Here is a 13064-nt window from a genome sequence, read left to right as displayed (position 1 = left end):
AGGTCTCAATGATTTCAATGTAATAATTTATTTTAGATGAAGTCATAGGTCTTGTTTGACCGGTGAAAGACTTCCATTGTTGAAATGTTGTGATTCCAAAATTCGAAATACAAAAATGAAAAAACTCTGTGCATGTAACACACGACCAATACACATGTCTTCACATAAAATTAACAATCACATAAATGTATTGTAAAAATAACAACTAGCAAAATTATCTAGTAATCATCATTTGATGATGATCCTCTCTGGAAGGTCCATCTTTTGATTCGATCTATACTGCTTCGTTCTAAGACTGGGATATTGTTTAGAACTTCATTCTCTTCATACTTCAAAATATGAACCAAAAATCGCTTCCTTAGTTCAAAATTATCCTACATATGCATTATATAACATTGTTATTAGAAAAAAAAACATGAGTAACATGTGTAGAAATGAGCATGGTGTGAAATACTTACCTTGGGTACTGGAAAATGTAGCGTTCCATCATGCCATGAGTGCATTAAATTGAAAATCAAATAACCAGACAGGGGACTGCATGTATGAAATGTTACATGTGAGTTGAATGAATCAATTAAGATTGTGATGTATTGACAAGATTCTTACCCGTATGAATTTGTGGGAAGAACGGGAACTTTGCATCCCCATTTTATAATGTCGTCCTTAAAGGCAGGGTTTGCAGTTTGAAGTGCAAGGTTTAGATCGTTGACCTTAGTTTTAAGTATATGCTTTCCGAAAGTAGGTATTGAAAGCGGGTCCAAAATAGAAACAACTTTTTTTTGTTGGTCCAAGATGAACAATAAAAATAGTCCAAGAATATCACAAGGCAATAAAATCTGCAATGACGCATCAATCATTATCATTTATTAAGACCAAATAAACAATGACTTTGGATTGAAATCTTACCGTGTCACATTCTGAGATATGATACTCATTGCTATTAGGCCAGCTATCAAATAGTTGTGTCAACATATCAATGTCCATACCATCACGATGACTTGGGACTCGTGCATCGTGGGACATGGACTACAATAATGTAAGAAAACATGAGTAGAATAAGGCAAAATGTAAAATGTGATTATAATAACTTACACAGAATCGTAGATCCATATAGTGTGTTGGGACATCTCTAGCAAGCTGGACGTCGTGGCACGCTAGTATCCTCACAGCCATGTTAAAACAACCAGCATCCATGTACTCATCATTCTTTAATATGTTCTTTAATTGTCTCAAGTTCAAACTAATAGGATAAGGTTGAGAGCTTTTCACCCATTCGCTCCTGTGAAATGGGAATTCTATCAATTATAATTATACAAGAGTAATAATTTATTATAAACAAAAATGAATTGGAAAAATGTGTCTTACTCTAGCAAAGGGATATCATCAACCATGCTGATGAACAAGCAAAGTTCATCCATTAAGTCGTCGTTTGTTGGAGTGACAAACGGCGAAAGGATAAATGATTGCGAGATGAGCTCAACTTGTGATGATGAGTTGGATGCTTTGGGTTTGTTAGGAGGTCTTTCGATGATCATACAATCGGTGGGATCCGTGTTGGTTTCATCATCATCCAAGTCTCGGTTTCTTATATCATCATCATTGAATTCAGAGTCGACTAAAATGACAGCTAATTTTGTTCTAAAATCTGTCATATGAACCTATAGTGAAGTAGTAACAAGACTTAGTTTTCAAATAATGATACAACACAAAATAATTAGTATCATGATACGATGCAAAATATATCTGTTCGGGAGTATCAGACAGACTATCTCCCGTGAAGTACTCCATGAAATTTAACATCCACAGACCACAAGATGACCTGGATGATTACAAAAATTAGATATGATTAATAACAAAAATATTATATTAATAAAAAAATATTAGTATTATAAAATGATGTTGACCGAATCACAAGTCATACCAGACATGCTCGATTAAAAAGGAATTGAACAACGTTTGCCGCTAATTTAAATCAAATGACCAAAAGGACTATCAATAAAATAATTGAATTTGTCAATGCATATTTTTTTATTATAAATCAATTGAACAAAAAGGCTATCAATAAAAATTGAATTTGTCAACGCATAATTTCTTTGAGAGGAACTCATATAATTATTACTTCACCAAATGGGTTGTGGATCATAAATATTAAAAATAAAACAAAAGGCACACAGCCGATGATCCATTTGATCGATGATATGTTTAATCTGAACGACATAATTAGGCCACACAAAAGAAACCAGAGGTTGGATTGCAAAAGAAAAGAGAGCAACCAGAGGTACACTAATAAGGAGCTGCCACAAATGAGGAGCAGCCGGTGAAAAGAAAAAAAAAAGGGCAGCCGGTGCTAAGTATCTCAGTCTCTCACCGCACACTAATGAGGAGCAGTCGCTTTCTCACAATAGGATGTGTGTGTGTGGCGAGACGGTGAGAGACAGTCACTTTGCTTTCTCCGCCGCACGCCACCGGCCGCCTTCTTTGGAGCAGGGTGCACGCCGCCGGCTGCCTTCTCTGGAGCAGGGCGCATCCTCTCCGGCCACGACGCCTTCTGGCGCCCCCTCCCCGCACCACCACCACCACCACCACGGCCTCGCCCCGTCTCCTATCCCCATGACGGCCTTGCCTCGCCGGCTCTTATCCCCACCACGGCCTCGCCCCGCCGCCTCCTCTCACCACCGTGGACTTGCCTCGCCGCCAACCCCGTGGATCTTCCCTACATCGACTCTGCCGCCACCATCATACAGCCGCAGAGCAGATCGAGATGCGAGCTGCTGGACACGATGCATGCAGGAGTAGGCATCTTGAATTGGACCGAGATCCAGTGCGTCGACCTCACACAGTCGCTCCGGGAAGGAGTTCGCACCCTACGCTCGGTTGCTGAAGGTATGCTGTTCGATTAGATGTTGTTAATGCACCTATGATTATCAGTGGGGATTTAGTCAGGTGACATTTTTTAGGCAACCATGCTGTGATAAAGCTTCTTGATTTGTGGATTTGAATTCTGGGTGGCTTAATTTGTCACTATCAGCTAGCTCTAATTGATGTTGAGTCTTTGCTTTTTGAGACGTTGTAATGTCGCAACCAAGTTGGTATCTGCACTGTTTCTATCAGAAATACATGTGAGTCCATTCTTTGACATCTGAACTTTGCTGATGCTTATTCCATTGTATGCACAACAGGCACCTTCGCCACATTGTCATCCATTTGTGAGATGTTTCTGTTTCTCCATGTTGGCATGGATGCATTGGATATAGAGTAGTGGAAGATTGTTAGCGGAACACATATACAGGTATGCTATATATCTGCTTCTTCCATGTGTAGTAACATATTTGTTGTTCAAATGTATAATATGCAGCCCAATGAAATGTATCGCCTTGAGCACTATTATTTAGGCCAGATCTCATGAGAGGTGCTGTGTGAATTGCATTGGCATACAATAAGGTAAAGAATTGCATTGTCATACAATAAGGTAAAGAATTGCATTGGCATACCAAATCTGTTGGTCAAATGTGCTTCAGGAATGCTGTGCAATGAAAAAATAAACATAATAGCATACATGCCCTGTTAAGCATAAATGCTCTCAGTTATAGTAGGAGGCGTACCCATACGTCTGAAGACTGCTCTTAATATATTCTTCTCTTTTCCATGTTGTAACATCGAGATCAGTCCACTTATCGGATTTTAATTCCATGTGCTTGGATGCATATTTGAATAAATCCTCTAGTCCTTCTAGCTGTTGTACCAACAAATGGAAAAAGTATAAGCATCAAAAGTGAGAAATAAGAAAAAAAAGGTTCTTAGAAAAGATGGGGGAGTAGGACTAAGTACTAACCGTATCAGCGAGGTCCTTGCGGCTCATGTAAGGGCCTAGCGAGTCGAGCACTTGGACACATTTTTTTCTGGCATTTATAACACATAGGTACCAGTGAAAGTCGTCGTTGTTTATTGGAATGTATATCTGAAGAAAATGATTATTTTAGTTGTACTCGTATGTGGACGAATCAGTCGTTCTTGCTGTAATTCATAGAAATATGTAGAAAAGTAAGACTAACCATATCGTTTTCCAAATATGCTTTTTCTCTGTTTAATACCCATGCTGGTGCAGCATCCATGTCATCTGAGGGCAGATAGCTACCGATCTTCATCATCTTAGAGATGCATGCATTCTCTAAGAACACACTTCCACCTGACCTTACTTGTAGATGCTCCGTAAAAATCATGCAATTTATGTACGTATTTATGACCTACAATTAAAAGTATACATAGTATATTAGATGACACATACTTCTAATCAAATAGCATCTCCATGTCCTAATATACTTACTTCATCGCCAACCCATTCTTTGGGAGATAGAAGAGATAGTAAATGTCTTTTTTTTCAGAAATGCATCGCCGATGCTCACTACATTTCTTTCTTTACTTGGTTCGGATCTGATTTTTTCTATAACGGACCAATCATCGCCAGTGCTGGCATAATCTGTCACGATGGCCATGATAACATTTAATGATAATGAACACAAAAACAATAATATAGCAGTACAAGGACATTAAAGGTTTTGGTCTGTGCCTTGTGGAGAAACAACATAGTCTTGTGCCTTCTTAGGCTTGTTATGCCGTCGTATATGTTTCTTTATATGCACGGGCATTGTTCGTCCTCTATAGTTTGAAGCCCTTCCGTGGCGGGTGTTTGTGCTAATTTCTCGTCCTCAGTTGCCACCATTTGTTGACTTGTTTTGTTGTGGGTTAACTTCTGAAAACAATATTAAAAGAATTACCCGTATGTAGGATATAATATAATTAGAATAATTTTGGAAGAAATAGTTGGAAAAGGAAAGTCACATTTGTATGTTCAGAATCTTTGGCCTCTCTGTTTGCTATGTTTTCTTCAAGAATATGTGTATATTCTGGGCTCTCCGTGCAATTATTTTTCTCCACTTCATTATTGTTCGGTATTTCACTTGATTCGTCATCTCTGGGTAGCTGAAACACATGGTAGTATAATATTATAACGGATAGAATATCTTTTTGATATGATATTGTACTAAAAAAATTACAAAGTGCTCTGTGGCGTTAGAATTAAAATAGTAATGACATGTGGAAAGAAAACTTGCCTCCGTGGACTCGGGATATGTATCCTCCTGTACGGTCTTCACCTCATCAATATGCATATTCTCTGTATCCTCCATAGTAGAGTCTTCTTGTATCACCTGTGCCGACTCATAGTTTGTATCCTCGTCTTTCTTTATCACCTTTTCAACCTGCATATTATCTATATCCTCATCCTTTGCTACCTTGTTGATGTCATCCTAAAAACCCAAGTATGACACTTTTAGATAGGAGGAAACCTTGCATAGAAAGAACAGAGATATAATGTGTCTTTACCATTTCGATAGCATGGACAGTAGTACCGGATCTGGATGGAGATTGACTCGCATGTGGCACCGGTGACGGAGGCGCAGACATGGATGAAGACGGTGCTTCACCAAGGGCAGATGTGTGCGGCTCAGTGAGAGACTTGTTGTGGAGGTATGTTGGGATGCGGCTGAGAGATCACGAGGGAGGATGGAGGAGAGGTGAAAGTAATGGTATCAGGCAATATAAGGCAGAATCGTGAGAGAAAGGAAACTACTATCGCGATAATTGGGGACTCCTGATTGCTATCATCCCCGGATTTATCTGAGGCCCCAGAATCTTATCTTGTGCTTTTTTATACTCACACAAAATATTGGAGTTATTTTCGTGGTACAATTTATATGCATAAATAGTGGGTTTGGCCCACCTTCCTTCTGTAACTGTGGGCTTAATTCAGAAAAGGCACACCCTTTTAATATTTGAGAAACTAATTTTTTCTGTTTGATTTGAAATTCAGCTGATGTATGGTGGTTGCCTTCTTGTACATGAGCTTACGACTGCGGGAGATCACGACTTGTTCTTTTGATTTTTTTGGTTCATCACATGATCCATCAAGCCAGCCAAGGCGGAGATCAGTGAAGAGGTGAAGTAGAAAATGGAATCGGAATAGGAGGCATATCTTCAACTGGTTTGATGCATGTTGGAAGAGGTATTCTCGCCCACTGTGGTTATCCACCAGTTTAGTCTGTTACATGACTTATATTCTTTTATTTATGAATACTGTACGCTATATTCTTTTGAATTTTTTTCTGAAAAAAGAAAGCATGTGAGCTCGTGTGATATAGATCCAGGAACGTCTTATTGGCAACATAGTAGTAATAACGCCTTTTAACTTCAATATATTCCAGGAATCTCAGTCTTTTGCAGTTTTCGTTACAAATATATCATAGAGCATCTCACTTAGGCATTCAAGAACATGTTTAACAGAACATAATTTCGAACGAAAAATTTAGATAGTACAGGATACAGCACAAAGCGTTCCTTATAATGTATGATCTGACCCCATGACGTAGCATCATTCCACCATCTTCTTCTCTTCCAAATAGGTTTACAAGTTGCACATGTGGAGACCAGTAACCACAGCAAAGCCTCAATTCTACTGAACAAGAATATTTGTCAAACCTGAATCAACAAAAACTGTTAAGTGATTAGTGCATGACATGAGATACGGCTACAAAAATGATAAGCTTGTAAGGAGCTAGTTTCATAAGCTGGTTTTGAAAGCGAACATAGTAGGTGAAAAGAAATAATAGAATAATGCACCTGCCTCATCTCTCCAAAACATCTTTGTAGACAATGTTCTTGGTGCTTTTCCCGGATTTATCAACATCCTTGTTTGGCTTGGCCAAAATCCGTGTCGTATCTCTCCACACTCCTCTTGACAATGCAACATATAGCTGCCCATGTGAGAATACTGGCTCGGGAAGGTAAATGCCGACATTTGGGATGGTCTGACCCTGTGCCTTGTTAATTGTCATGGCAAAACTCATGCGGATGGGGAACTGTTTTCTCTTAAGTTTGAAAGGAAGTGGGATGTCCTCTGAGGGTGACATAGGGATCCTAGGTATAAACACCCTCTTTCCAGCATGCTGACCACCAACAATCTCCGCATCGATTGCATTATCCTGAAAGGCTCTGATCATAAGCCGTGTCCCATTGCATAGACCATTATGAGGGTCGAGGTTCCAGAGCAGAATGACCAAACAGTTGACCTTTAATTTCAAAACATGCGGGGGCAAGCCATTTGGTGTGATTGAGTTCAAAAAATCAATTGTGTAATTATTCTGCAAGTCATCCTCAATTGAGTCAAAACTATGGTATAACTTTTCTTCGCCTGGAAACCTGGAGATCATCTTGTCATTCAGGTCATCGACATGATCGTTCTTGGTCGAAAGAATAGCACGTGCACTCATGTACTCTCTCGATCTAGCATTGGCCTGCAAAGATGGGAAGACATCTTCGATGAGCATGTTAGTAGCTTTTTCATCCTCGGTATAGCCAATGACAATCTCGTCAGGGAGACGGACATAATCGTCGCCAATTGTCTCTTCAGTTCCATTGCCTATCCTTAGTAGGTATTCTGAGAACCAAGGATCAGCCTGCGCTCGCATATTGCGCGTGAGACGTATCTTGCGGGTCTTCTCCCAAAGATAGGATCTCAGAAGTGTAGCATCCATGATCTGTGCTCTTGTCCCACGTGTCACAACGGGTAGGACCTGCCTGAAATCACCACCAAAGACAACAACCTTTCCTCCAAATGGCAAAGAACATTCCATTATATCCTCTAGTGATCTATCAAGCGTCTCAACTGCTTGTCGTTTTGTCATAGCGACTTCGTCCCAAATTATGTATGTGTGAATCATGTATGATAGTTAATATGAGCCAGAAATGACTACCATATGAATTGTTGCATCTGTAGGCTTGAAGTGGCGGTCGTAACACAGTCAGTTGGGATGACTCATTGGCAGAGTTGATATTATTAACATTTTCATTGTTAGAGACGACAGTATCTGGTGTTGTTAGTGAACATGGACCATGAAGTGGAGTCTGATCACTCATTACCACATCAACAGGTATGCCTGCATCAAAATTGTATTACCAAAGCCAGTTGCTGGCACACAAGAGCCGGTAGTATGTTTAGATGTAGGAGAACACATGACCTTCCACAACTGGTGCGTGTCGTTGCTGGGTGATAGCAGACTGCGCACTGGGCATATCCATAGTGTCAAAACCTGTCCAAAGGGACTTTTAATTAACATGAGTTTAGCTGTGATTAATGAAATGTATGATAAAGAACAGAGAAAATTGAGTAACCAGGCGACATGGCCACGGGTGGCTTAGATGGAGTGTTGGTTTCATTTAAAACCACGGACATAGCTTTCTTACTATCCCTTGCCTCCTTTCTTTTTTCAATATTGCATCCCTGTTTAGTGCATACCTCTCCCTTTCCCTCTGTCTCTTTAGTTCTTTTGGATCTGTTTTTTGACCTGCGAGGCAATGACATAGTCGGTACTTACATGATATTAGTAGCTAAGAGTAGGTGATATCTGTATTTACCTCAACTGTCGTTGTTCGTCAGGTCCTGAAAGGGATTACGTACCCCACTACGCTGAGATCCGGACATATTGTCTTCTCAATGAACACTTACTGAACCGTGCCTCAACTCAGTTTGCTATGCAAATCATGATGTACTGTAAGTATGAAATTACAGGTTGTCAGATTAAAAGAGCAATTCCCCATGTCTTATGTCTGACCAAAAGACGTGCAAATTCAGTTGATCTAACCTGTGCACTGGCAGGTACGGAAGTAGTCAGATGTCTTGGAGATCTGCTCGCCACCGGGGTGATGACACCGGATGTAAGGCAGCGCGCCGGGTCGAGGACGTCGCAGACACCGGGGAGAGGGCGGCGTGGCGACGACGGCGTATTGAGGAGAGTTAGGGCTGCAAGGCGGGTCGAGGGCGTCGCGTCGTCGCGGAGACCAAGGGCAAGGGTCGCGTGGCGAGGGCGGCCGGGCGGGGCGGCGTGCCGACGCGAGGTTCGTGGCGTGGTGGTGGCGTTGATCGCGGAGATAATGTTTATTCGCTGGATGGAGGTGTCATCGTTAGGATGTGTAGGAGCCTGGACGTGGGAGTCTGCCGGCAGAACATTTGATTAGAACCGTTGATCTGGTTGTAGTATGTTTGATGAAGCGTGGACAGTTGGATGATAGTAAGTGGGTCTGATCGGACGTCTAGGGTTATCCTGTGTGCACTTTGTCGTGTGGATGTAGGGAAAGTCACGTTTGGTCTTTTACTAGTAGTATAGATACGTTGAACATTTTCTTAACATAGAATGAACTTTTTTCATTATACAATGAACTTTTTTTAATATACATGAATATCTTTTAAAACATACGAATATATCCTCTGAACAAATTTTGAATACGCATTGAACATTACGTAATATACGTTGAACCATTTTTTAATACACATTAAACATTTTTGTAATAACCACTTAACAAATTTCAAAAACACTGTGATTATATAGTCATTGAGCAATTTCTAATAAATGCTGAACAGTTTTGTAATGGACGATGAACTTTTAAAAAACCATGAACAATTCCTTAATATACCGATGAACATTTTTGTAACATGCAATGAATTTTTATATTATAATAAGAACGAAACAATAGAAATAAAGAATAAAAAGTATAGGAAAAGAAATATAAACAGAAACCGAAAAAAGAAAAGAACGAGAAAAAGGAAAAGAAACAGAAAGCAGAAAACAGAAGAAACAGCGAGGCAGCAGCGAAACAAGTCTGGCGGCCCAAACAGGGCTGTTGCGAGGCGAAGTTTCGGCGAAGCCACGCCGTCCCATGAGCGTCACATTGCCGTGCGCGACCTACAGGAGACCGCATGCCGTGCCAGCCCGGCCTAAATCCATCGTGCTTCGGGCCACGGGAAACAGGGCCAGCCTAGCACAGTGTACTTACGATGTCATGCCATTCTTTGGACCAATACCATGCCCACCGTGTTTCACGCCAGCCTTAAAAGGGGAGCTCCTATTTATCGCGTTCTGCGGCAAATATGCGCCGCGCCGCACAGGGGGCGCCGACTGGGCCGGCCCATTGAATGCACTTTGAATACGAGCGTGAAAAAATGCAAAAAGGGTAGCGCGCGCGTTTGCATGGAATCGAACACGGGACTTCCTGCCTGCGCGTGCTCGGTGCTAACCACTGCGATATAAGAAGGCTGCCTAACAGAATACAGCAAAACTCTATAAGAAACTAAGTACAGTTCCAGACTTAACACTGTTTGACATATTCCCGTTTTTTTTCAAACATTTATTAATTTTTTGAAACGTACGACTTTTTTTCCAAACGCAAACAAAAATTATGAAAATGAACAACATTTGAATTTCCCAAACATTTTTTTTGAAAACATGGACGTTTTGGAATTTGTGAACAATTTTTTGAAGCATGAATATTTTTTGAAAACTTGGACTTTTTGGAATTTTTTAAAAAAAATGACTCTTGAGAAAAAAATTCGAAACGGTGAACAAATTTTGAAGCGCGAACAATATTTAAAAGCATGAACATTTTTTGAGTCTTGTGAACAAATTTTGAAAAAAAGAACAAATTTCAAAGCGCGTACAATTTTTTAAAGCACGAATATTTTTTGAGTCTTGAGAACAAATTTCCTATAAAAGCCCGATCAAGAACTGTAGCAAAAAATAAAAGCGTCGAGCGGGTATCAAACCGAGGATCTCGTCCTAGCGTCAATGCGTTACTACCAGCGGAGCTAGCAAGGTTTAATGCTCAAAATACAGCACAAACCTTTAAGAAAGAACTACCGAGCGCAAATCCGTTTTTTTTTTCAAAATTTCAAACGCATTTTTCAAAAAAAAAACCTCAATGTTTTGTGAAACGCAACTACTTTTGAATACCGTGAACAATTTTTCCAAAAACTGCCACATTTTCGAAAATCATGAACAATGTTTTGATATGGGAACAATTTTGTAATCCCAGAACAAAATTTGTAAAGGTAAAAAAATTATGAAACCAGGAACATTTTTCGAAATGTGAATAAATTTTGAAACCGCACATTTTTTGAACTGTGAACAAAATTTGAAACATGAACAGATTTCAAATTCGCGAACGAAAATTGTGTAATATTTTTCGAATTATGAACAAATTTTGAAACTGTAAACATTTTTTGAATTGTGAACAAATTTTGAAACATGAGTAAATTTCAAATTCGTGAACAAAATTATAAAATGGCGAACATTTTTCAAATCTGCGAACAAATTTTGAAACTTCAAACATTTTTCAAATTGTGAACAAATTTTGAAACATGAACAAATTTCAAAATTCATGAACAAAATTATAATGTTGTGAACATTTTTTGAATTCTGAACAAATTTTGAAACCGCAATTTTTTTTCTAATTGTGAATCAATTTTAAAACATGAATAAATTTCAAATCACGAACAAAATTATCAAATTGTGAACATTTTTATAATCTGCGAATAAATTTTAAAAAGCGTGAACATTTTTGAATTATGAACAAATTTTGGAACATGAAGAAATTTCAAATTCATGAACAAAATTATAAATTATGAACATTTTTCGTTAAACCGTGAACACTATGAAAATAGAAACAAATAAGAAAACATAAAAAGGAAAATGAGAGAACAAGAAAAGAAAAAAGAAAATAGAAAAAACAGAATAAAGAAAAAACCAATTCAAGGAACCTTCTAGAAGTTTCCCAAAACCAGAAAAAACCAGCTTTTTTTGACAAATACCAGAAAAAACCAGCTGGGAACCTCTAGAAGGTTCCCAAAACCGGGAGCGTTGGAACGGTTAAACGGGCCGGCCGGTTGCGTCGCTGATCGGTTGCTCGCCTGTGCGAAGCGCCGGCAGTTTGACGCAGCGGGCAGCAAATAGGATTTTCGCTGAAAAGGCCCAGCCTAAGTCCCAGGTTTTGTTTTCCTCAACAGAAAAAAAGAAGTCCCATGTTTAGTGGGAGGATTTTAATACATGAGTTCATCTCCGGTAGTAAAAAATGAAGATGCGGTTGGATGAATTAGTTTTGTCCCTTCTTGCTATTAGAGGTTCCTGAACTTTAAAAAACATGTTTTAAGTGTTACAGAACAGTCTCAAAACGGACGACAAAGCCGAGAATGAAACTTTTTTTAGTGGAGCAGAGAATGAAACTGACCAATCAAAAAGATTGAACTCTCCATGCCATGCCGGCATTGTAGCTTGCAATGTGAATGATGGATGCTGGGACGCTGACTTGTGAAGCTGGTGTAGGAAAGGCTGCGTAGGGTGTCATGGTGTATGTGTATCTGGAAGTCAGGGCGGCATCCCTGCAAATGTTGTTGTGTTTCTGGTATAGTTTAACTAGGAAGGCCTAGCTTGTCTTCTGTATTTTCGGCTGACTTTTCATATTGATCAATCAGTTATTTTCTTATTAATAAATAGCTAGTATAGCTCTTGGTGGTTCCTAAATTTGTTTTTACCAGTGAAGCCTTGGGTGTTCTATCCCTTTCAAAGCTCCAGCGAATTAACAAGTATGATTAAGATACGAAGTCAACAAATTGCCACATGATGCTTTCCACTACTCTCGACAATGTGTAACCAGATGCTTGGAGAGGAATAAGTTCCGAGTTATCTAGTGAGGTGCCAAGGCCTACCACACATGCAACATGAGTAGTAACATCTGAACAAAAAAATGTGAGTAGATTCATATGGCATATTGAGAACATGCATAACTACTAGTGAGGTCATCCCTTTTTTGGCAGGTCTATCAGATGGTATGCGGCTGGTCATTTTCATTGACTTTTTTTGGCAAATTGGTCATATTTTTAACTAACACCCCCCCCCCCCCCCCCCCCCCCCCTCCTCCTCCTCCTCTTAGTTTACTAATTTTAAACCCCACTGTACGACTGTATACTTTTACGTATACGTCAAGATGAAAAAAGGCCGCATGAGTCCTCAGATATCTCTATTTTTATTGTGCGTTCCAAGATGCTTTGAGGTCCATGTTGGTCTAGAGTAGCATGCAAGCAATGAAACAACTTGTATTAACATATGGTGTTCCCATACACACAACTAAACTATCATAGCATGCATGTGACATGCCTGATCGGTTGATGTCCTACCTATCAT

The 13064-nt window shown here is 39.6% G+C and overlaps 2 protein-coding genes across 8 annotated transcripts; one reads left to right on the top strand and one right to left on the bottom strand.

Moving 5' to 3' along the window:
- Nucleotides 1–218: 218 nt before the first annotated feature.
- LOC123120960 (uncharacterized) lies at nucleotides 219–1088 on the bottom strand. The gene is made up of 4 exons (XM_044540909.1): nucleotides 907–1088; nucleotides 607–836; nucleotides 459–534; nucleotides 219–374 (listed from the first exon to the last, which is right to left on the bottom strand). Exons 1-4 carry the CDS (start codon nucleotides 1021–1023, stop codon nucleotides 219–221), a joined length of 579 nt encoding a protein of 192 aa, XP_044396844.1. The 5' UTR covers nucleotides 1024–1088.
- Nucleotides 1089–2365: 1277 nt separating this feature from the next.
- Nucleotides 2366–9305, top strand: LOC123123026 (uncharacterized). Of its 7 annotated transcripts, none has more exons than XR_006460448.1 (6): nucleotides 2373–2883; nucleotides 3180–3289; nucleotides 5870–6061; nucleotides 7832–7985; nucleotides 8492–8623; nucleotides 8711–9305. XR_006460448.1 is itself a non-coding variant. In XM_044543428.1 (4 exons), the coding sequence occupies exons 2-4, from the start codon at nucleotides 6046–6048 to the stop codon at nucleotides 9067–9069; spliced, it is 507 nt and encodes a 168-aa protein (XP_044399363.1). In that variant the 5' UTR covers nucleotides 2366–2883; nucleotides 5870–6045; the 3' UTR covers nucleotides 9070–9305. The 7 variants fall into 7 exon arrangements, 3 of the variants coding, with proteins under 3 accessions (XP_044399363.1, XP_044399361.1, XP_044399362.1); XR_006460447.1 differs by having other exon boundaries at nucleotides 2374–2883; nucleotides 8492–8605; XR_006460450.1 differs by lacking the exon at nucleotides 7832–7985 and having other exon boundaries at nucleotides 2371–2883; nucleotides 8492–8605.
- The last annotated feature ends 3759 nt before the right edge of the window (nucleotides 9306–13064 follow it).

This window comes from Triticum aestivum, chromosome 5D (genome assembly GCF_018294505.1).
Source record: "Triticum aestivum cultivar Chinese Spring chromosome 5D, IWGSC CS RefSeq v2.1, whole genome shotgun sequence".
NCBI lineage: Eukaryota > Viridiplantae > Streptophyta > Magnoliopsida > Poales > Poaceae > Triticum > Triticum aestivum.
The sequence above is the reverse complement of the archived record's forward strand: the minus strand, read 5'-3'. Positions and strand labels throughout refer to the sequence as shown.